The 20890-nt window shown below is 38.8% G+C and overlaps 3 protein-coding genes across 7 annotated transcripts in view; 1 reads left to right on the forward strand and 2 right to left on the reverse strand.

The window, feature by feature from the left end:
* Nucleotides 1-304: 304 nt before the first annotated feature.
* Nucleotides 305-7101, reverse strand: LOC108098810 (progestin and adipoQ receptor family member 3). 3 transcript variants are annotated; one of them, XM_017201958.1, is made up of 6 exons: nt 6976-7101; nt 6084-6202; nt 2924-3061; nt 1789-1893; nt 1260-1733; nt 305-946 (listed from the first exon to the last, which is right to left on the reverse strand). In XM_017201958.1, the coding sequence occupies exons 2-6, from the start codon at nt 6186-6188 to the stop codon at nt 716-718; spliced, it is 1053 nt and encodes a 350-aa protein (XP_017057447.1). In that variant the 5' UTR covers nt 6189-6202; nt 6976-7101; the 3' UTR covers nt 305-715. The 3 variants fall into 3 exon arrangements, with proteins under 3 accessions (XP_017057447.1, XP_017057448.1, XP_017057449.1); XM_017201959.1 differs by having other exon boundaries at nt 6955-7074; XM_017201960.2 differs by lacking the exons at nt 6084-6202; nt 6976-7101 and adding an exon at nt 4250-4586.
* Nucleotides 7102-8351: 1250 nt separating this feature from the next.
* Nucleotides 8352-16571, reverse strand: LOC108098811 (ubiquitin-conjugating enzyme E2-17 kDa). The gene is made up of 6 exons (XM_017201961.2): nt 16445-16571; nt 15822-16383; nt 12886-12949; nt 10038-10069; nt 9372-9555; nt 8352-9309 (listed from the first exon to the last, which is right to left on the reverse strand). Exons 2-6 carry the CDS (start codon nt 15843-15845, stop codon nt 9170-9172), a joined length of 444 nt encoding a protein of 147 aa, XP_017057450.1. The 5' UTR covers nt 15846-16383; nt 16445-16571; the 3' UTR covers nt 8352-9169.
* A 244-nt stretch (nt 16572-16815) lies between these two features.
* Nucleotides 16816-20890, forward strand: part of LOC108098808 (serine-rich adhesin for platelets) — a 57837-nt gene continuing 53762 nt past the window's right edge. For all 3 annotated transcript variants that reach the window (XM_017201949.2, XM_017201950.2, XM_017201955.2), the window contains exon 1: nt 16816-17737. In XM_017201949.2, the coding sequence (XP_017057438.1) occupies nt 17357-17737 (381 nt within the window). In that variant the 5' untranslated portion in view covers nt 16816-17356. The remainder of the gene's footprint in view (nt 17738-20890) is intronic.

Consider the following 20890-nt stretch of genomic DNA (forward strand, 5'->3'; position numbering starts at 1 on the left):
GTTTTTAGTGATATCGATATAAAGCTATGTATCGATATTCTATCCGAGGCATACTCTTAACCTAGCCAAGGCACCAACCAACCCAGCAAATATACCCTCCCTCTTATCCGCCCTACTTCAGTTTCAAACCTACATGGATATAAGCATCTACATGGATAAAAATTACACCGTGCAAAAAAGGTTAAATTTTTAAATTTTATGGGAATAAATTTATACTTGGTGTAAAATGTGGTTAACTCCTATTTTAACGCACATCCAATATTATTGTTTTCCACCCAGACTCCAGAGATCAAGACATTTTCAATTGTTTTGTACTTTTGATATTGTATTTGCATTGAAAGTATTTGTAAAAATCGAGTCAACAAGACTAACACAGCTTCAGCTCAAGACACATGCAACTCCATAGACATTGTATATTAAAACGAATTGAATTAGGAAATATATAGAGAGAAACCATTCTTCCGCTCGTGTGATGCCAACTCTTTGGATGGACTAACACGAAACCCTTACTAATCGGTAAGTTACACATAAATTAATCATATCGGTCAACAACTACAACTAAATATTAGTTAATAGCGAATAAAGAGCGCCCCATAAACTATTTACACTATGCTAGAATCTACTAGAGTCCCGGTTCCGTTCGTCGCATCCATTTCCGTTTCTTGGAACCTCGATCTCCTCCGAATCTTGAATCTTGAATCTCGAATCTTGAATCTCAGGCGAGAACCGGAGCACTGCAGCCGTTGTTCAGTCTGTACTCGGCGTAGACCAGTCCGGTGTTGTGCCAGTGGTAGAAGGCCGCCACGATGATCAGGTGCCACCAGTTGTGCGAGTGGCCCACGAAGTCCACCTTTCCGGTGAACCAGCGCTCCGGGATCTTGGCCGCGTAGAAAACGAACGCGATGAGGCAGAGCAAGTACATGACCACAATGCGGGGCACCATGAGCTACAAAAAGAAAAGGATATAATGAGTTTTATAAATAAATCTAGGGTTATATAAAAATTCAAATAATTAAAGAACATCAGAAGAGATTCAGAAAGTTAATGGTTTTATAGAACTACGCAAAGTTGTAATAGGTTTTAAGATTTGTATTGTTCACATTAAAACTCTTAAGGAATGTTTTATATATTGGTGTTTTCTTAAATAAAAACTTCAAAAACTTCTTTAAAACTCAAAGAATATTTTAAATATTTTTCGATATGCCTAAAGTCTTGTTCTGAATTCTGAAGCTTGTTCCCTAGTTAGTCACTTTACTCACCCTGACTAGCTCGTTCTCCAAGCCACCCATCGCCACCGCCCAGTGACCCAGCGGGATGATCCCGTAGGCGGACCAGAGCAGCAGCACCGCCACCTTGGCGTTCATGGAGACATTGAAGCGGGGGATCTGGACAGCAATCGCAAGGCCGAACATCCCGAGGGCAATGGTGGAGTAGAGGGTGCGCAGGAAGGTGTGGCACCAGAAGGCGTAGTACATGCCGCTGATGTAGATCGCCACCAGCGACAGCGAGATGCCCAGGAAGTCGACCGACAGGAATATCTCGTAGTGCTCCTCCGACTTGCAGGAGAATATGTGGTAGATGGCGGACATCAGCATGCAGAGACAGAAGCAGACGAGGAGACAGACCACCAGGACCTGGTCGCTAAAGGAGGCGTGCTGGCGCAGGAATTGCAGGTCGAAGATCGTCAGGCCGATGAAAAGGATGCAACCAGCCAAGTGGCTCCAGATATTGATCTGTAAAATAAGGTTATTAAAATATAACTATTAAAGATTATCTGTAAAATCTCACCGTCTCATTGGTCCACCAGAAAATGCTCTGCAGGCACAGCTTGTTGGAGAGGAATGTGCGGTAACCGCGGCGGATGTACGGATTGAACTTCAAGTGACTGGGTGCCTGGAAAAAAACAATTGAACAACAAAATAAATACATTTTTCCTATTCGATAAGACATGCAAATCGAATGCGCCGCATTGAAAGAAATTAAAAAACAAAAGAGGATAAATAAAATAGAAATGCCTAAACAAATGCGTCTGGCATCCCGCCCAATCTAAAGCGAAAGCTTTCCACTTGGTTCAATTAAAAATAAATAAAACTAATTAATACAATTCCCCTGGTTGGGAATTTTCTATAGAAATGTTTGAAATGTAAAAAAAACAAACATCTATTGTTTACCTAATTTTTTTTGGGGAACCTTAGACATTTAAATACTTTCCAGTGCTTACAGTGCGATTTAAAAAAATAGAATTAAAATAATGTGAGAGGATTGAATATTGTTCCCTGTTTATTATTCAGAAGCAATTATTATTTCAAGCTTACTTTAAGTCTGGTTTAAAGTTCTTTGTGTACTTGAAGTACATAAAGTATGGTTTGAAAATTCCCCGAAACTTTGTTCGAAATCGGATCGGCTTCGAACAAAAGCGAATCGGGAGTTACCTTGGGGATTTTCTCGGACTTGTAACGTACACCTTCGAGCAACAGTAGCTTCTTTTTTATTTACCACCGCCGTTTAAATATTTAATGCCCGCTGCCGTAGAGCTTTTTATTTGTTGCTGGTCGCGACCTTGATTCAGTTGGCATTTGGTGGGTTTGTCTAATTGTATTATTTTGCAACTGCTGCCAACTCGACCGCCGCCACGGATTTCACATATCTCGCCGTTTTGGCCATTTTTACAACGAGCGATCGTTTTTATTATTTGGTCATATGACTATAACAATAAGCCAAAGTCATAGTTTAAGCCATGTAAATCGAAAACAAAATATTGGTTGTTAGGCTGAACTGATATTTTCTTTAAGGTTCGAACTCGAATTTGTCCCTGATTGTTGGTTTTTTGTCAATTCGCCAAATACAATTTGCGATCAATTAACATTCGGTGCGCGACAATTGCCGCCAAATTGACCCCCAAAGATCGCGTGGGTTAACTCACATCATCGAAATTGCACAGCCATTTGAATTTGGACAACTTCTCGTCGTAGTTGGGTCCATGCCCCAGAATATTGGGCTCCTCGTTGGACGGAAACTGATGCGATGCGTCCGCAGCATCCGCAACCAGTTGGCCATCGATCTGAAAGGAAAAGAAAATGTTGAAAAAAAACCTTATCAATTAGCTGCCGCAGCGGCTCAAAACTAATTTGAATTGAGGACAAGAACAGATACAGATATACGAGTATGTTTCTCAGATTCTTCCGCCTTATGAACAGACGTTGCCAACTGGCGGTTGGTTTTCGGTTTTTATATTTTTAGCCAGCACTGCATTCGAAAATTGATTTGTTTGCCGATTTTATTATTATCTTTTCTGCAGTTCCTGCTATTTCAATTGTTGTTGTTGTTGCTGCTGTTTTCCTCTGGGGGTTTTGGTTTGGGTTTCGTGTGTAAACAACTATCAAGCGAAAACAAGCGAGCACTGCAAAAATGCAATAATAACAACACCACTAATAACCCCATAGACAAACAACAACAAAAACAACTGACAAGGGGGCTTGACTGTAATTTGTTTATCCAGCTTCTAAATCTAAATGCATAACAACAATAACAATTGCGGGAGGCAAGTGCAAGTGCAAGTATCTTATTCAATTCGATGACGTTTTGTTTACAGTTCGTGCCAACTTTATTTTTTTTTGTTTAGCATATCGTTTTGGAAAGCTGATCAGCACTTGTGGCAGAAAGGGACGAGCCCATAAGTGCACTTAGAATAAAAATCTATTACTTTATTATTAGAAAACTTTTTTAAATACCTACCTCACGAACTACGAGTCATTAAAAACAAATGCAAGAGAATAGCTTTTGCTACCTATTTGTAAATAGTTATACAAGCAAGTAAGTGTTATTTAGATTGGATGTTTGCTCAATTTGGAAAGGAAGTTTAGGTAATTGCATTTTTTAATTGACTAATATTCAGATAATCATTATTTACAATACAAAAATTTTAATACTTGTTTTACCCATATATTACCAGGCTGAAACTGCAACCCGAAAAAGACTAAAGTTCAAAAGGTTTTATTACCAATAATCTGCACCAGCGTACTTGCGACTTTGCAACTTGTTAATTATTTTTGCACAAATACTCCACGACAATATTTCAGATTCTAGAAAACAAATGCTAAGTTATTTGTCGGTAAATAGAAAATCTATTGGAATGCCATTGTTAAACAGGATGTGACATTCATTAATTAGCCATTGACGTAGTTTAGCCATTTGTTTGTTAACTCGCAATGCACACTTTAAATTTAAGAGTTTGGAACCTGGAGCTTACATCTTTCTTTTTGCTGCCGCGAATAATGCAATTAAGTTCGGTTGTTGTTGTGGTAACAATTGTTGTTTCCATTTTTGTGAATTTTTCAACAGGTGAAAAGCGTAGGAATTTTAAACAATAAGCTTAACCGTTTGGTAATCTTTTGTTTTCTAAGTTTTTTTTTGTTTTTTTCACAGCTATTTTGAAATTTTTTATTAACTTTCAACACATTAAGGACACCAAGATGGGCATTTCAAAACAATGTTTTTCAAGTTTTTCGCGACTCCTTGGAGAATATTTCAACTGAGCGCGGAATTAAAGTAAACCGTTGCGATTGCTAACCTGCTGGCAACTGAAAACCCCCCGGTATCCAAATGTATCCAATGAAGTGAATCGAAAAAGCTTTCGAAAAAAGCTCCCTATAATTTCGCAGCAGCTGAGAGCTGATTGCCGATTGTGTTTATAGTGTCCAAAAAGCTGGCCAATATTTTCACAAGGGAGAGGCAGATTTTTTAAACGACAGCTATGCTGAAATTATGCGATATTTTGTGGCTGATGAGCTTTCGCTTCTTGTGCAAGCGGCCTGTTTTGGTCAAATCAGGTTGATTATCTAGTACACTAAAAGAATTTTCTCCTAATTATACTGGACAAATTATTAAATCATATTTATTTCCATTGCTGGTTTCCTGCTGTATAAAATTTAACATTTTCTTGTCAACATATTGTAAATAAGAATATTTTATAAACACTTAACATGCATTGAAAATTAAAAGAATATATGTATAACATATTTTTTTTATATGCACCTTACTCTTTTTTTTAAGTAGGGGTCTTTAATTTTCTTTTGTAAGTGTCCCACGTATTTTGCAGATGAAGACAAGCCCCTTTCTTATGTAATGGATCGAGTTAATAATCGGACGAACATTGAGAACCCTTTTGTAAACAATATTTGCACAATTTCGAAAGCTCGGGCTTTTCTCTCAAATTCGCATAATTGTTTACACGATCCCAATACACGGATGCATGATTTGCTTTTATCACTGGCACGAGAGATAAATAAAAACCCAAAACTGAATCTGAAAATCGAGCCCAAAAACCAGTTTTGGTTTTTCGTTGAACTTCAGGAATTCCGCGTGGGGACTTTCGCAAGGTCCCCAATGTGTAAACATAATGCATAACAAGGTATATCGGTGTGGCAAGCTCTAATCGGTTACAAATATGTCCGGCTTGACCTTGGCTCCATTAGTGGAGATCTAGTGGTGGTATAGCCCTGGCTTATGGCGAAAATCGCGCACTCTGACACTTTTGTGTAAGGTCGTCTCGACCTCTTCGTTCAGCTTTCGTATGGCGATTTGTTTTGGGTTGACAGCTGGGATTGAGCGCAATGCACGTGCCGTTCGCCAGTCGTCGAGAACAGTAGCGGATCAGCTTCCGGGTCCATTCATTACAAAATCAAAATACTATACGTTAACTCATAACATTAACTTTTGATGTTTAAAACCTTTTGTGCACACGTCCTAACTCATTTTCCTTATTATTTCAAAACTTAAAGGTAATACAACATGTCTTTCATTATAAAAATCTTGTATTCTGAATTCTGTATATTCTGAATTGGGACATCATTTTTTTATCAATATGAACATAAAACCCTTTTAAGATTTAAAAATATTTAGTTATTTTTTAATTTATTTGTTATTTGTTAAATAGTTTTACTGTGTTACAAAAATTACTATAGAGATAGAAAGGCATTTTCGGTTTCACCGTCTTCTGCTGAACCGCTACCGTCTAAACTCAGCTCGTTGCAAATTGCATTCTCTGCAAAATCGCTTTAATCAGCTGGAATTTTTCCACTCACCCAGCAGTTGTCAGTGGAATCCTTTCCAGATTTTCGAAGATAGCAGGTGGACGTTTCGAGCGAAAGCTCCGGTTCTTCCAGGATCTCTCGGGGACGGGGACTCATGGCGATTCAAAAGCCTGATGGAATTTACAATAATTCAACTCAGTTATAGAGATCGTGTATCCAAGTAAACATTTAAAGTACGATCGCCAGTTGGAGACCGGCATGTTATCCACCCCTTCTCCATTTCGCAGAAGAGTGCGAAAATCGAGACGAGCTTCTAAACAAAAGACAGCTTGAATGGTGCAAAGTGGGGAGTGTGTTGCCATGTTGGAGTCAATAAAGAAAGCGTACTTCTCTCTCTCTCTCTCTCTCTCTCTCTATCTCTCTGCTCCTCTCTTTTTTACTCTTTAAAGTTGCGCTTTCATCAAAGCTTAATCAATTATAGCTGGAAGAAACCTTTTTGAAAAGGTCTTAAAAGTGAACTATTTTTGTTTCAGTACAAAAAAAAAACTATATAGTCAGAGTCCAGCTTTGATAACATTAATTTTTATAAGAATGGTGCAAAACAAAGTGATAAGAATTGATAATTAACATTACAAATTTATAACAAAATATTGAAGGAATATTTATTTAAAGGAATTTAAGAAGTTACTTTATATGTTTTTTAAGGTCATAAAATTGTTTTCTGTGTGCTTAGCAAGGGGCGTCTGTTTTAACGACTGCAGTTTTGAGTTTGTTTCTTTTATAGCACACATTTCTCTCACAAAACCGTTTGCATAACCAAAATTTCTAAAAGTATTCCAGGTCAATCTCTCAACAGCAGCTTTCGCAGCACGTGCCCCAACAATTGCAGTTATTAATTGACAATCCCAAGGGTCCAGATAACCTTTAATTGATTTTGATTTACTTTAGTTTTACTTGGCCACACACGGAATAGAAATTGGAATTTCACTTCGAGCTCAAATATTCTCGTGAACACCACTCGCAACGCGGCAAAAAAATCAACTGAATATTTTCGCAGACCTCGAGTGTATTCGCCTTGAAAGAAAGAGAGCGGGCCCGCTGCAAAGAGAGAATAGACAGCTTCTAAGAGAGCGATTGCGGCAAAAGCTCGTCAAAACTTTGGCGCGCGATCGTGGTACTTTTTTCTTGAATTGATTAAATGCTAATTTAGCATGCTGTGGCCATTGCCGCGATCGGAGATCTTACACTGCTACATAAACGTCGCTTCCTGAATCTTAAATATTCAATTGCTATTGCTCTTTTAAGAGGCATCCTCCAAATTGAAGTTAATTTGCCAACATGAAAATAAACGAATTCCATAAACGGTGTGTAACAGTGACCAGTGTTTACCTTTAGTCTCCCGTTTAAACCTCGCATTTACTTACACATATTTATACCGATTGTTTAATTTCAGGTAACGGAATATTTTCATTACCTTTCCCTCAGTTTACCCCATTTAAAACACAGACGACGCCTGCATATTCTTAATTTTTCCATGGCCTCTGTGAATATTTTAACATTTTCCCTTAACTTTTTGCCAGACAAATGACCTCCTTCACATTGACCGAATTGAGAAATTTCCTTGCCCTTAGCACCATTAAACCTTCTTAACGCTGCGAAAACAATTAAAAAGTTTAATTGTTGACCTAAGAAAGCTGTCACTTGGCAATGTCGTGGCCGAAATACAGCTACATACATATATTCACAACAAAGCTTTTAGCGGCTCATTTTCAAGTCCACACAATCTTGTCCAATTAAAATGTTGCCTTATAAAATTTATCAGCAAATCCATCCAGATCTTTACAGCATGCTAATTATCCAAAAGAGCTGAGTAACCGTTAATTTAAGTTACTGTTTATCAAATAAAAAGAGTACAGTATCTTGCAAAAAGTAAAAAATTATGTTAACATGCAGCGGAGCAACTATTTTGTATCAAAAAATAACAATACATATTTCAAACGAAATCGAAAATTTTAAACCAAGGTTAGGCATTGCCTAAATTTTAAAAATATATTTAAAGCAGCTTTACAATAGGACTTGAATATAAATGAAGGATAAAATTTGTATACAATTGGTTTGGTCAACAAAATTTTGAAACACTTTTACAAAAAGGAAAATCATATAAAAAACCCTAGATTTGTTAAACCTCAATAATTACAAAAATGTGTGATAGAAACGTGGCAATAAGCCCTAACTTTCTTCACTTCGACGCTTGATGTTAAATTGAATTTTTGCAATTTTTATTTTTCCGGTTCTTTAAATATAATATAATAATAATAATAATTTTCCAGCTGATTTTTATTTGTAGTTTTGTTTTTCTTTGTATTTAAACTTATTATGTTGATGCTGTTGTTGGTAGCTGTCTAGCTTTTAATGTTTAATGCTTACATAATTTTTCAGTAATTATTATTAAATTATTTCCGTTTATGCTGTTCTGTTTCTGTTCGGTCAAAACACACTTAATCCCAGTCCGCCACCAATCTGCCAGTTGTTGCTCCAGCTACTACTGCTTCTGCTGCTGCTGCTGATGTTGTTGCTGCTCCTGCTGCTGCTACTGCAAGGCCTCCGGTCCACTGTCGTTTGCCGCTGCTGTTGGTACCGCTGCCAACGTTGCCGTTTCTAATGCTAATGCCTCTGCGGAGGCGGTAGCAGCGACAGCGGCGGCAAAGATGACTGCGACAGTTGCTGATCTTGTTGCAAATGTTGTTGTTGCAGTTATTGGTGTTGATGTTGATGTCGCTGCTGCGGCTGCTGCTGCAGTTGCTGTTGCTGATGTTGCTGTGGCGATTGTTGGTTTTATGGTTGCTGCTGCTGAGGCCGCAGTTCCTGCTGATATTGTGGTTATTGTTGTGGTCAACCGCACGGCGGCCATTGCCATTAACAATGCCGCGGCTGCAGCTCCTCTGCGTCTTCTTCTTCTTCTTCTGATTTTGACTATTGTAAAGTGTTGATGTTATCTTTGTTGCTGTTGCTGTTGCTTTTACTGTTGTTGTTGCTTCTGCTGTTGCTGTTGCATTTGCATACGCATCTGCTTTTACTGCTGCTGTTGTTGATGTTGAATTTGCTGATTCTGTTGGACTGCTGCAATCTGGAACGCATCACATAGCATACTTTCTAGTCCACTCTCGTGCCAGCTCATTGTATTTTTCCCGGTCGGTTTTATATATTCTGGCAATCTCTGGAACAAGTGGGTCGTCTGGATTGGGATCACAGAGTAGAGAGCAAATTGATAATAAGACTGAAAGGGAAAAACCGTAATTATTAGTTGCAGATCCACAGAAAAGTTTAACAAACACTCACCTTTTGAAATAGTTAATGCTGGCGACCACTGAGATCTTAATATATCGAGACAAATCGACCCATTGCTGTTGATGTTTGGATGGTATATGCGCGTTGTAAAAGCCACTTTGGGTGGTTTAAAGGGATAGTCTGTTGGAAAATGTATAGTTAAGAAGAATACACCTCCTTGGTAAGGGCTGTCCGGCTGTAAGACAAAAGAATTTAACAATTAGTTATTGCAGACTAGGGGGTAATAGCTAAACACTAAATCTAGAAGTGGATCAGCCGTCGGATCGGGTTCAGTAAACACGTATTTAGATGTGAAATCATGAGTTTAGCAAAACACAAAACAACACAAATTCTATAAATGTAATTTGCACTGTTGCCAATCAGTAACATAATCAACATAATTGATTATTTTGTAGTTAAGTCTGAACATCTTTTATAGAATTCTAATTTAATAAATGATTACTTATCAACTATAAACGCCTATCTCTCTCAACTAATCATTTAAAGTCATCCTGCTTATCAGTTGACGATACATATAGTATTTGTTATTAATTCTAGTGCAACTATATATCAAAGGTGAATTTGGTGTTTCTATTAATCCACTATTATTATTATTGAACCTTATTTAAGGTTCAAAATGATCTTGGTCTCGTCCAGCTGATCGTGGTTCTAACTTACCGGGCCCATTATTGTAGCTTGCCAGTGAAATACTGTAAGGAAAAAGAAAAGATACATTATTCAAACACTTGTAAGAACGCATTTAAGATAATGAGATAGAGCCCTTGGGAGGGCAAACAAAAAATGCCACTGCAGTAAAACGTTTTTGTTTGCTTTGATTTGCGTTTAGTCCTATATCTGCCCTCAAGCTGAATAATTGTGTACAGATAGCACATAATGCATATTTACATTTGGCAATGCGATGCTAGAAAACTTGAATACCCTTGAAATGGTAACAATAGTGATCTAATATTGTGCTAGTAAACAATCATTTTGTATGTATTATAAGAGACTTATTTATATTAGCCATATTTCCCAGTATAATTATTTTATAATATCTACTACTATCTGGGGGTAAAAGGCTTCACTGTATGTGCACTAAATGCAGCAAACTCGCTCTCGCCAAAATGAATGCAGCACTCTCTCAGTGCCACCCACCACCCCACTTCCTTTCCCATGGCCACGCTCTTTGGCGATTCCTCCACAAAAGAACAAACACAAACAATGCCAGCCAAAGAGCCTTGGCACCGACAATTGGCAGCAACGTCAGCAGCAGAAAAGCACCAAATGTCTCTCTCCCATGAAACAAAAACGCTTAAGTGGAGACTGACTACCGAAAGATACCCTATAATCCTTTCCTTAACTAATATTGTGATAACGAAAACCAATTTTCAAGATGGAATAATATAAGAAATCCAAAAGGACACTTAAATTGTTATATTTTCTGTAATTAAACCTTGCCTTGTCATTTACAAATATTTCCACGAATATATTGCACAAATGTTCTCTGTACAGAAATACCCTTGTACTCGGCTAGTAAACTGTATAAAGAGAGAGCACGGAACGTGCGGCAGTTGGCTCAGAACCATGGCCAAAACAGAGCCACCAGCTATAACGTCAATGTCATCCCGGGGAGCTAAACGAGTGCGACTGGGGAAACCCTCTCTGTTTTGCCGAGAACTGGGAACTGGGCCCTCGGTAACCAGCTGCTGCCTTGACCATAATTACACGAAATGTTCATTTGTCCATTTGCAGTTGGAGTTTGAGTGAGGGGAATGTGGCGGCATTGTATTTCCCAAAGCTCAGACGAAAGTAATCTCCGTAGCTGCAGCAATGATTATGCCACTTAAACAATAATCAATAAATTCTGAGCTTTGCTAGGCAATAAAAATCGTAATATTTCAGACCTTTCTAATTACTCAGAATTTAAATTAAAAAAAACATCTAACTGCAACTGTTGAAATCAATGAATATCTAAGGTTAATCCCTTCATGGTAGCTTAGCTTAAAGGCACTCAATCAATTTTCATTTTAAATGCATGATTAAATCATAAGGTTTCTTGTGCCGTGCTACGATTTCAATGGATTAATTCCACTCACACGAATGGAAACACAAGCCAACACTGAGCGAAAACTTTTGGAGAGTTGTTATTGCACTCGACGGAACATTTGCCACCCAATCAACGCCCACAGATACTAAACAAGCCCCGCCCTTTACAAAAATTCCTTTCTTTTACACCAGATACTCGGAACTATTGGACAAGGGTTTGAAAATGACCAAGTGATAATTACAGCAAAACGTTGACTGCGGGAACAAATCGAATGAATTGGTATGTCGATGTACATATAAACAAATTCAATTGTACATGTATATACAACAAATGATATAGATGATTAAATACTGATAATAGAAATCGAGTGAAATTGCTCGGCTGCCCGCAATTATCAATAAACGATGACAATTAGCATTATTCATTGCTTCACGGGGAACTTAAATGAGTCCGATTTCCTGACGGTCAGAGAAAGAGGGAAATTGAACGCAAAGAAAAATGCTTTTATATAGGAAGTAAAGTATTTAAATATTTCGCCATTTATTAAGAATTTATTATATAATTTAAAAATGTCTTTTGCGGACAATGCATGTGATAAACCATACTAAAAATATTTTTTAACATGTTCTTTAATTTGTTTTAAGAATAAGTGTATTATATTCATTTTAGTCTTTTCGCAGACAAACACTCAGAAAAGCGATGTAACTACACGATTTCACTTTTCAGTGACGTCATTGGAGAGTGACCCCCATATGATTGCAAAACACTTCTTTTTTTTTTTTGCGGGCTTTTCAGTAACGGTTGTCTGTATAGAGTACCGCTCTACGTGCTTTAACGTAACTAAATCCGATCCAAAACCTGTGTGAATTTGTTGACTAATTGCATGACGGCGTTGTGAGTTTTTATATCGAGTTCATGTCAGCAATGAAAAAAAGAACAACATGTTCCGAAACCAGAACCAAGTCATGGTGATCAGCTGTTTGGAGGTCGTAGCTATCACAATATAAAGAACCGAATCCAAACTCGGTGTAAAAGAATCCCAAATTAGCATAGACCAAGCAAAAAGTCACCACAAATAGGCGAGCAAACAGAATACAACCATTTTACGTTTATGCCTAGTCACGATTGAAATCTATGACGTGGTGATGGTCAATCAATAATATCTAAATTTTTCATTAGCACTTTTAGGCAGCAACCCCCTGCTTTTTGGTAACGACATTTTTAAGGGGTTTGCTCCTCTCTACAGTGGTTCAAATCGAAATCCTTTCTTGTATAAAATTGTTTAATCTGCATATGTCCTTATTTGCCTTCCAACTTTCAAAATTCTATTCATTTTTAGTAAACCCAGCTCGGAAATATTCGTCATCTTTTTTGGCTCCCACAAGATATGGTGAAATCAAAACCTAACTCATGGCTCCACAACAAAAAACTGACTCATGACAGACTTTGGGGTTCGCGAACAACATTAACAATACTTACAATCATCTCCAACTGGACCGGCTGAACATTGTGCAGGTGGATCTCTGCCCAGATCTTGCAGTTCCTATAAAAAATAGATATTTCACTCATTAATATTAAATTTTTTATATGTACTAATAGTAACCATACAAACTTTAAAAGTTTATTGTTATTCAGTTTCAAAGAGAAATATGTTTTGAAAACCAAGAAGAATCAAACATTTGTAATCAAGTCCAGTCAAAAGTCAGTCATTTCGAATACTATTTGAACCCTATTTTGGTGGTTACAAAATCAACAACCCCGATTTTCTAATTGTAAAAACCCCCGAAAGAGTTTTCAGAATGGATAATAGTCAAAAATGCATTTCACAGCTATCTGCTTATGTTTTCCGGTTCTTTTGTTTTGGTCTATAATGCATGGATGTCTCTGTTCCCCCGAGGGTATTTTAGTGTGTGTGTGTTGCCTGGCATGCAAATGAGGTAAATTTTAAATGCAGAATTTAAAAACAGAAATATGGGGATACAAAATAAACATTTTTATGCGAGAGTTCGGTTCAAAGCAAGAGCGAGCGAGAGGGAGAGTCGTGAAAAATCAAGTTCGTTGGCCCGGACCACAAATGGCGCTGTCTCCCTCTACCACACCCCCTTCTCAATCACTCCATCTCTATTGCACTCGCACGCACGCACTCACACAGCTGAGCGGCTCCCCCTTCTCATTGCCGCTTCTTCAGTTATCACAGCTGCCCCACACACACAGTGGCACAAAAAGGGGAGAGAATAAGGTGTAAGGTAAACCGGCAAAAAAAATAGAATATATATATAAAAAAAGAATAATGAAGATGAGCTGCGAAAGAAGAACCCGACTCAGGGGTGAAGTAAAAAGAGGAGACGGAGAAAGAAGATTGGAAAGCTAGAGCTTCTCTGTGTGTGCGTGTGTTTGTAACGGCACCCCAAAATTTGAGTTGAACACAACAAAAATAGCCGTCGCGAAAAGAAAAACGCCGTGCTTTTTCGCCCCATCTCACTCACTTGTTCCGAGAATTGTACCTGTTGAGCAAAAATAATTACAAGAAATCGTAACATTTCCTTTTTTTTTGGTTGGAGTAAGAGGGCTCTGTATGACTCATAAGAGGCAGCAAATAAAATAAAAGTAAAGCCAGCACGCACATTTGTACACACAAAGATGAAATTATGACTTGATATCATTTTAGACCAGGTATGATCTCTTTCTTGATATTTTTTAAAGAAGATTTAAAAAAGAACGATCGTAGTAACAAGTTTAAACAGCCATAAACAACATTCCTATGTTTAAAAACTTTTTCTTAGAGCATGTACCAAGAGAGATTGATCGCCGTTTAGGCCGAGTTTTTGCCCTCGCTCTTTAATTCTCTTTTTGGTAAATGAGGCCACCAATGAAAAAACCTTGAAGAATTTGCCTTAAAAAGGGGGGCGTGCATGAGTTTCAATGTTTTTACTACAACGTATACTTTTATTTCCGGTTCGCCATTTCGTTTTCGTTTAGGCAGGAATTAAAAGTTTACAACAGAGGAAAAACTACGAAAATCGAGGAAAACTCAATGGCCATGACGCCAACGCCGGCAGCGCAGCTTTTATGACGACTGCGACGTCGAGACAGTCAGCAGACCCCCACACACACTACGCGCGCACTTAACGTTATTCTGACGCTTACACACACGTATAGATAATGTACAAATTCCGCATTCACCACTCATTCCATATGTAAATTATGCTTAATTATAATTTATAACTAATTATTTGGGGGCCCCTTTTGGCTCTCGAGTGTTTTGCAACACTAAATCCCGCACGCACACACTTGCGCTCTCTTTGGCTCTGCCCCATTGTAAGAGCGAGGCAGAGAAAAGCCTCAGCTGTCGCTGGCAAAGGGAAGGCGCCAAGGCCAGAGCGAGACGGCATGCATTGGCGAGCCAAGTGATGGCGAGACTTTGTATTTGCGTGTGTTGGTGGGGGTATGACTATGATAACCGGCTGCAAACGAAAAAAAGATCCCAATTCGCAAAGTTAATTCTCCAACAACAATATATTATTACTAATGTTTTTTAAGAGGTTCTAAGAGTTTTACAGCGAGGGTTGTTAGGCCCTTGAACATGTTGTTCGCTATCAAATTGGGGGTAAAAAGCATTACTGGACAAGGACATACGACGCGCAAACACTTTAAAAATAATTATCGAAACACGCACACCAGAGCGTCACCACCTATATATGTATGTATATATATATATATATATATATACATACATAGGAGCAACACTATTTCTGAATTATCAGCGCAAAAAGTAGGGTTAGGTTAATTTTATACGCTTCTTGCTTTTGCTCGGTTTTATTTTTTGCTGGATCTTTCTGCGGCGCTGGCATTGTGTGCGTGTGTGTGTCCGTGTATGAGAGGGCGAGAGTGTGCGAGTGCCGTGTACAGCGTGTATTGGGTAACAGCGCCCGTAGAGCTGCGAAAACTCCGCCGTATAGTTGCATTATTGCAAATGCATCCAGGTGCCCGGCACTCACACACACACGCACAAAACAATGCACATTTGCATTGCACTTTCACGCACGCATCGCACACACACACTTTCGCATAAGTAACGGAAACGATGACTGCACCACACGTTGCCTTGCCCACCACACGCACACATCCTTAGCCCTTTTTCACCACCCTCAAATTTCTAATTTCCTAATTAGAAATATATTAATTAAGGTAACGCCGCCAGCTTTTTTCATTCCCTTCGCCTTTAGCACGCTTCTCTCTTGTTCTTCTACTTTTTGTCGAGTACCTACGTTTCACATTTCTTGCATAAAATTTTTCACCCGAAGAAACTCATGTCTGTTCACATTTTTCTCTTCTGTTGCCTTTGACTTGGCCCAAAATATTCTTGTTTTTTTTTTAACCCGTTTCGTTGAACTTTTCGAATTTTTTCCACATACCTTATTGATTCTTTTTAACGCCATTTTCTGATTGAAATTTGATTTTCTGGGTTGTGTATGTGTGTGTTTGGTTGGATGTTTGTTTGCTGGTGTTGGTGTCTCGCGTATTTCTTTTGTTCTTCGCACAGAATCGGGGGTTTCTCAACAAATCTCCTGCTTGCTTAGAATCGAACGAAAACGAAACACAAAAGCTGCGTTGCGCCTCAGAACTTTGATACTTAATATGGCTCTCTAGATGTGTCCCTTGTCTCGAAATAATGCAGCACCAGCGCACTGCGAGTAAAAACGGCGACCCGACGAAGAAGACTACGGCGACGAATATTTTTTCCCAATCAATGCGGGGCTCTCGAGCGCGCGCGTGAGCGAGACGAATGTAGGTGGGTGACCGCAGCGATTGCCTGTGTCGTTGGCGAATAATGAAAGCGAGCGAGACGAATAGTGTGCGTGTCTAATGTCGGTGTTGCAAAACGGCAGTCCAATTGAACAGTCCAGCTAGACGAGCATCAGCGGCGTAGCTATATCCGTTTCTGTCAGGGTGGCCTAAACGAATAGGTGGCAACACCTAGATGTGAGAAATCAATCAATTATTGCCCAATGTATCCAAAAATCGACCTCGAACTTACTTAAATTGGCTTCTTTTCCAAGAAGTCGATCCGGCAGCAGGTAGGTGGTGTCTTGTACTTGTATCTCAGCCTTTTTACAGTGGTGCGTGCGCACAAAACTTAGCAATTTGTTTGTAGATTTGTAAGCACACAACGCGTTGCTGGCTGCCGGAATGTTTTTACTGGACAATTTTGATCCTTTGCTTATCCGAGTATGTGAAATATCACCGACTAGCTACTGGGTTGCATAATTGTTAAAGTTGTTTCCAAATTTGAATTTATTTAATCCGCCGATCTGGCATGGCTTTGGGGTTTTTATTCGTATCAACTCTGACAACTTATCGATGTGTAGTATCGATATATCGGTTGACGGGAGGTATTTTTTTTGGTATTTCATATTGGCTTTGCTTACCACGGGCACACTACCATTGTCTGCAAAATATTTTAAACAAAAAGTGCTTGTTAATTAAGTAATATACTTAATATTAGTGGCTTTACTGCCCTGATTTGGGCGGAAATAGGATTGTGCAAGTGTTTTCTTTGATTTTTTGGTATTACTTTGTGCCCCTTGACTCGTTCGTGTATCGCCGTCTTGCTCTCACCCCCGCAATCAGCTTCGTGCGTTTTTTGTGCATTTTTACACACAACTCACACAATTGTGCGGCCAAGAATTTACACTTATTTTTTTCGCTTGAAAAACAAAACGAATAAAGCCAAAATTAACGCGACAATGTGCAAGTGCTACTAGATCTTCGGCCAGCGGTGTATTCCGCGGAATTCTACCGACAAAAAAATGGAGGAGGATAATGCAAAGGCCTTAAAAAACAACAATAACAACAATAAAGGACGCCAGCAGCTGCAGGGACACGCCCACAGCACCGCCACCGCCTCCGTCGATATATTTATATTTGATTTATAGTAGTAGTAGTAGTCATGCCAACAACAAAAATAGCAACAACAAATAGTTGCGAAGAAGAAGAAGCAGTAATAATACAAGAAAATTGCGATACGCCAATGGCGACCCCAACTACAACAACAATAACAACATTAGCGAATGCAGCAGCCACAACAACAACAAAGCACCGGGAAGAAGAACCAGCGGCGGCGGCAGCGTCTAGCAAAACAAAAACAACAACAACAATATTAGCCGCTGCAGCGGGATGCCACAAACCGTTATTCTTCAGTCGCCGCTTTCAGGATAAACGGAACTTTAGCTCGCTACCGCTTTTCGTTTACGCGACCTCCCCATCGACGCACGCCCACTCCGCGGATGGGGTGGGCGTGGCCAAGGAGGCAGCCGCTTTTAGCCAGAAGGTAAGTTCGTTGCCCGAAAATTGGGGAACTTAAGAACCATACAATTTCAAGACTCGTTAGAGCCCCCTTCAAATCTTAAAGAAAGAATTGTCCTTTGCAAAAAAAAAAGTAGCCACGAGTACTAGGTTAAAACCAGAAAAAAAATATGTTTCCAAACTAAAAGATGCATAGATAGTTTAATTAAACCACAAGGTTGCATAGTTTTAGAAAGGTCATGGTTCTTTGTCAAAATAATAATACCCCTAAATGTTTTAATTTCTACCTTACTGTCTCCATCTCTTTTTTGTGAGCAGCACCCACTCTTTCCGTTCTGAACTTGCGTAATGGATCACTTCCGCTGCACTTGCAGCTTGGGTCGTGCCATATCTGAATTTATAATTCCCACCCAATACATATTTTAACAGTCAGCACCCGGTTTAAAAGACCACGAAGTGTGGATTGCAAAATTCTAAATAAAACTAGAAATTTAGTTAGTTTTACTTTTAGAATATTTTAATTTTAAAGTTGCTGCAGATATCTCCATTTTCTTTATGCCATATAAATTTTTGATGTACATATGTACTTGTTATTGGCTTTGGTTTTTTTTTTGTTTTTTTGTGGCGGTTAATAACTACTGTATTTAACATTTAAAGTTCTGCTTGGCTTCCGCACTAAAGCTTCCATCCTCTCTGCCCCTTTGTTCCACCCGGAAATCGGTGCATGCAGAATCAGATCTCCATTGGAAATGCGTTTTTAATGTTAATCAAAAGGGGGCTTAAAATATTGTTTACACTGCGTTTTATTTTTTTTTTTTTTTTTTTGGTTTTTATACCCTTGCAGAGCAAAAGGGTATTATAATTTCAGTCAGAAGTTTGCAACGCAGTGAAGGAGGCACCTCAGACCCCATAAAGTATATATATTCTTGATCAGCATCACGAGCAGAATCGAAATATGTATGTACGTCTGTCCGTCTGTCCGTCTGTCCGTCTGTCCGTCTGTCCGTCTGTCCGTCTGTCCGTCTGTCCGTTTCCGCGCAAACTAGTCTCTCAGTTTTAAAGCTATCGAGCTGAAACTTTCCCAAAAGTTGTGTAGTTGTTGCACGCAGTATATAAGTCGGAACGAGCCGGATCGGCCGACTATATCGGATAGCTCCAATACAAGAGAATGAAATAAAAAATTCTCACTCTGTTGTTTTTCATCAGATCGACTTGAATTCTTCAAGATGGCGTTTTCTAACTGTTATTAAATTTCGGATTAAATTTGATCAAAATCGGATAACTCTATCATATAGCTGCCATAGGAGAGATCGAAAATTATATATAGAATTAATGGAAATAAATTGATAACATCGTTGTTTTTCATCAGAAAAGTATGATTTTTGGAATATAGAGTGTTCTTACGACTCTTGAATTACGAGTTAAATTTGATCAAAATCGGACAACTATATCGTATAGCTCCCATATGATCTATAGTCAAAAAAATGGGAAATGAATAGAAAAATCGTCTTAGCTTCGATGTTGTCTAGCCTTTATGCGTTTTGTTCGACATATTTGATGACTGCAAGGGTATATAAGCTTCGGCTTGCCGAAGCTAGCTTCCTTTCTTGTTTTGGGCATGTTTCTGTATCTTTTTCGAGTTTCTGCAGTGCGGTGATCGCTCAAACGTGTCAGACATTAATGAGCCAACCGCCAAAGCCGAGCGTAACTGTGCTTTGTCTCATTTTCAGTGGGGAGCAGGGGGAGGAAAGTGAGGGGTTCAGGCGGCCGGGAAGGGGGAGGGCTGGGCGGTATGGGCAGGTGGTTACAGGTGCAGCCATTGACTGGCGAAGCGCTCTCCTTTTGTTGCCGCCCGCTTGTGGTTCGTTCTCTCTTTTTGCCGCAATCTTCCCTCTCTTTCGCGCACTGCAACGCTTCACTTGTGCCTGTGGTTGTTATTTTTGTTGCAGTTCAGTGAGTTGCGACTTGTGCGCCGCTGCTCATAAGCTTCATTAACGGACGGGCAAAAAGGCAGACAACAAAAGGCAGTAAAGCTCCCGAAAAATGTTTGCCACTATTTTCGCCGCCCCGCCTCGGAATTTTCGTAGCTATTCACATTTTTTTTCTGGCTGAAAAATCGGGAGCAATACCCAGATACATCCTATTGTTTATTTCCGTAATCCATGTAAAATGCTGTAATTATCTGTTAATCAAGGGTTCCCAAATGGCAGGGACTTCATTTCAATTTTATCTAAGGCACGATTTTTCTGGAAATCATTGTAATTATTTATTTTTCATGCTTGCCGGCATTTAACCATGTTCAACTTTTCTCAAAGCAATTTATTGCTTTCTATTGTTTATTTATTTCCTGAAAATCTATAAAAGTTACAAAACCCATTACATAAGCAATAATGGTAAAACTACCATGTAACACATGTTTAGCATTTTTGTCACATATTCAATAGATTACACGATATGATGTTGATATTCTTTTAGCCCCATAAAAACTGGTCACAACATTTGCGTTTTTTATATAGTTGTAATATCTAGTAAACCTTTTTATTACCTTCTCCCACTATTACATTTATTATTCAATTATGTTGAGAATCTATTTGCATTTTTAATATTACCTTTTCATCTTTTTCATGCTTTCTTTTTAAATTTGACGATCAGATCGTTTGACACTTTTCACTGGTTTGGACCGCTTTCTAGCGTGGGTTTCCCAAAAAGTGTCCAGTGGGTGTGGCACAGTCGAATGTGATATGATAGGAATGTTTGTGGGCGATATTTTCGTGCTACAGTGGATCATGCAACTTAGTGACAGCTTGCATAAAGTTCTCGTGAGGTTAAGGTACTCTTTAAAATAATACATTTTTCTAATACATACGTTGGAAAAAACCCAGGCTTTATATTTAAGTTAATGCCCAAAAACTGTGAATAAGGCATTAAATAGCCATTTATTTTTGGGGCACACTGTGACCATTGTCGGTCATGAACTGGAGGTTTCAGCCTCCGTTGTTATAATACAATTACGCTGCATTGCTGTTAGATCAGCCCCTTTTTTTCCCGCCCTCCATGTCGGGTGTTGTTTACATTTTCAAATTTAAATCAATTTTGTTTCTGATTGCGGTTTAAGTGGCAGGTTCCAGTCCCCAGTTTTCAGTTTGTGGCCCCATCTCTTGTCTGGCTTTATGTTTAT

Source organism: Drosophila ficusphila, unplaced genomic scaffold (genome assembly GCF_018152265.1).
Source record: "Drosophila ficusphila isolate 14025-0441.05 unplaced genomic scaffold, ASM1815226v1 contig_791, whole genome shotgun sequence".
NCBI lineage: Eukaryota > Metazoa > Arthropoda > Insecta > Diptera > Drosophilidae > Drosophila > Drosophila ficusphila.

Coding starts and splice junctions, on each gene's coding strand:
- LOC108098810 (XM_017201958.1), bottom strand. CDS start 6,188: ATGAGTCCCCGTCCCCGAGAGATCCTGGAAGAACCGGAGCTTTCGCTC. Junction 3,062..6,083: donor ATTCCACTGACAACTGCTGG/GTGAGTGGAAAA, acceptor TTTTCCTTTCAG/ATCGATGGCCAACTGGTTGC. Junction 1,734..1,788: donor TCTGGTGGACCAATGAGACG/GTGAGATTTTAC, acceptor CTTATTTTACAG/ATCAATATCTGGAGCCACTT.
- LOC108098811 (XM_017201961.2), bottom strand. CDS start 15,845: ATGGCGTTAAAAAGAATCAATAAG. Junction 12,950..15,821: donor CGTTAAAAAGAATCAATAAG/GTATGTGGAAAA, acceptor TATTTTTTATAG/GAACTGCAAGATCTGGGCAG. Junction 9,556..10,037: donor AAGCTACAATAATGGGCCCG/GTAAGTTAGAAC, acceptor TTTGTCTTACAG/CCGGACAGCCCTTACCAAGG.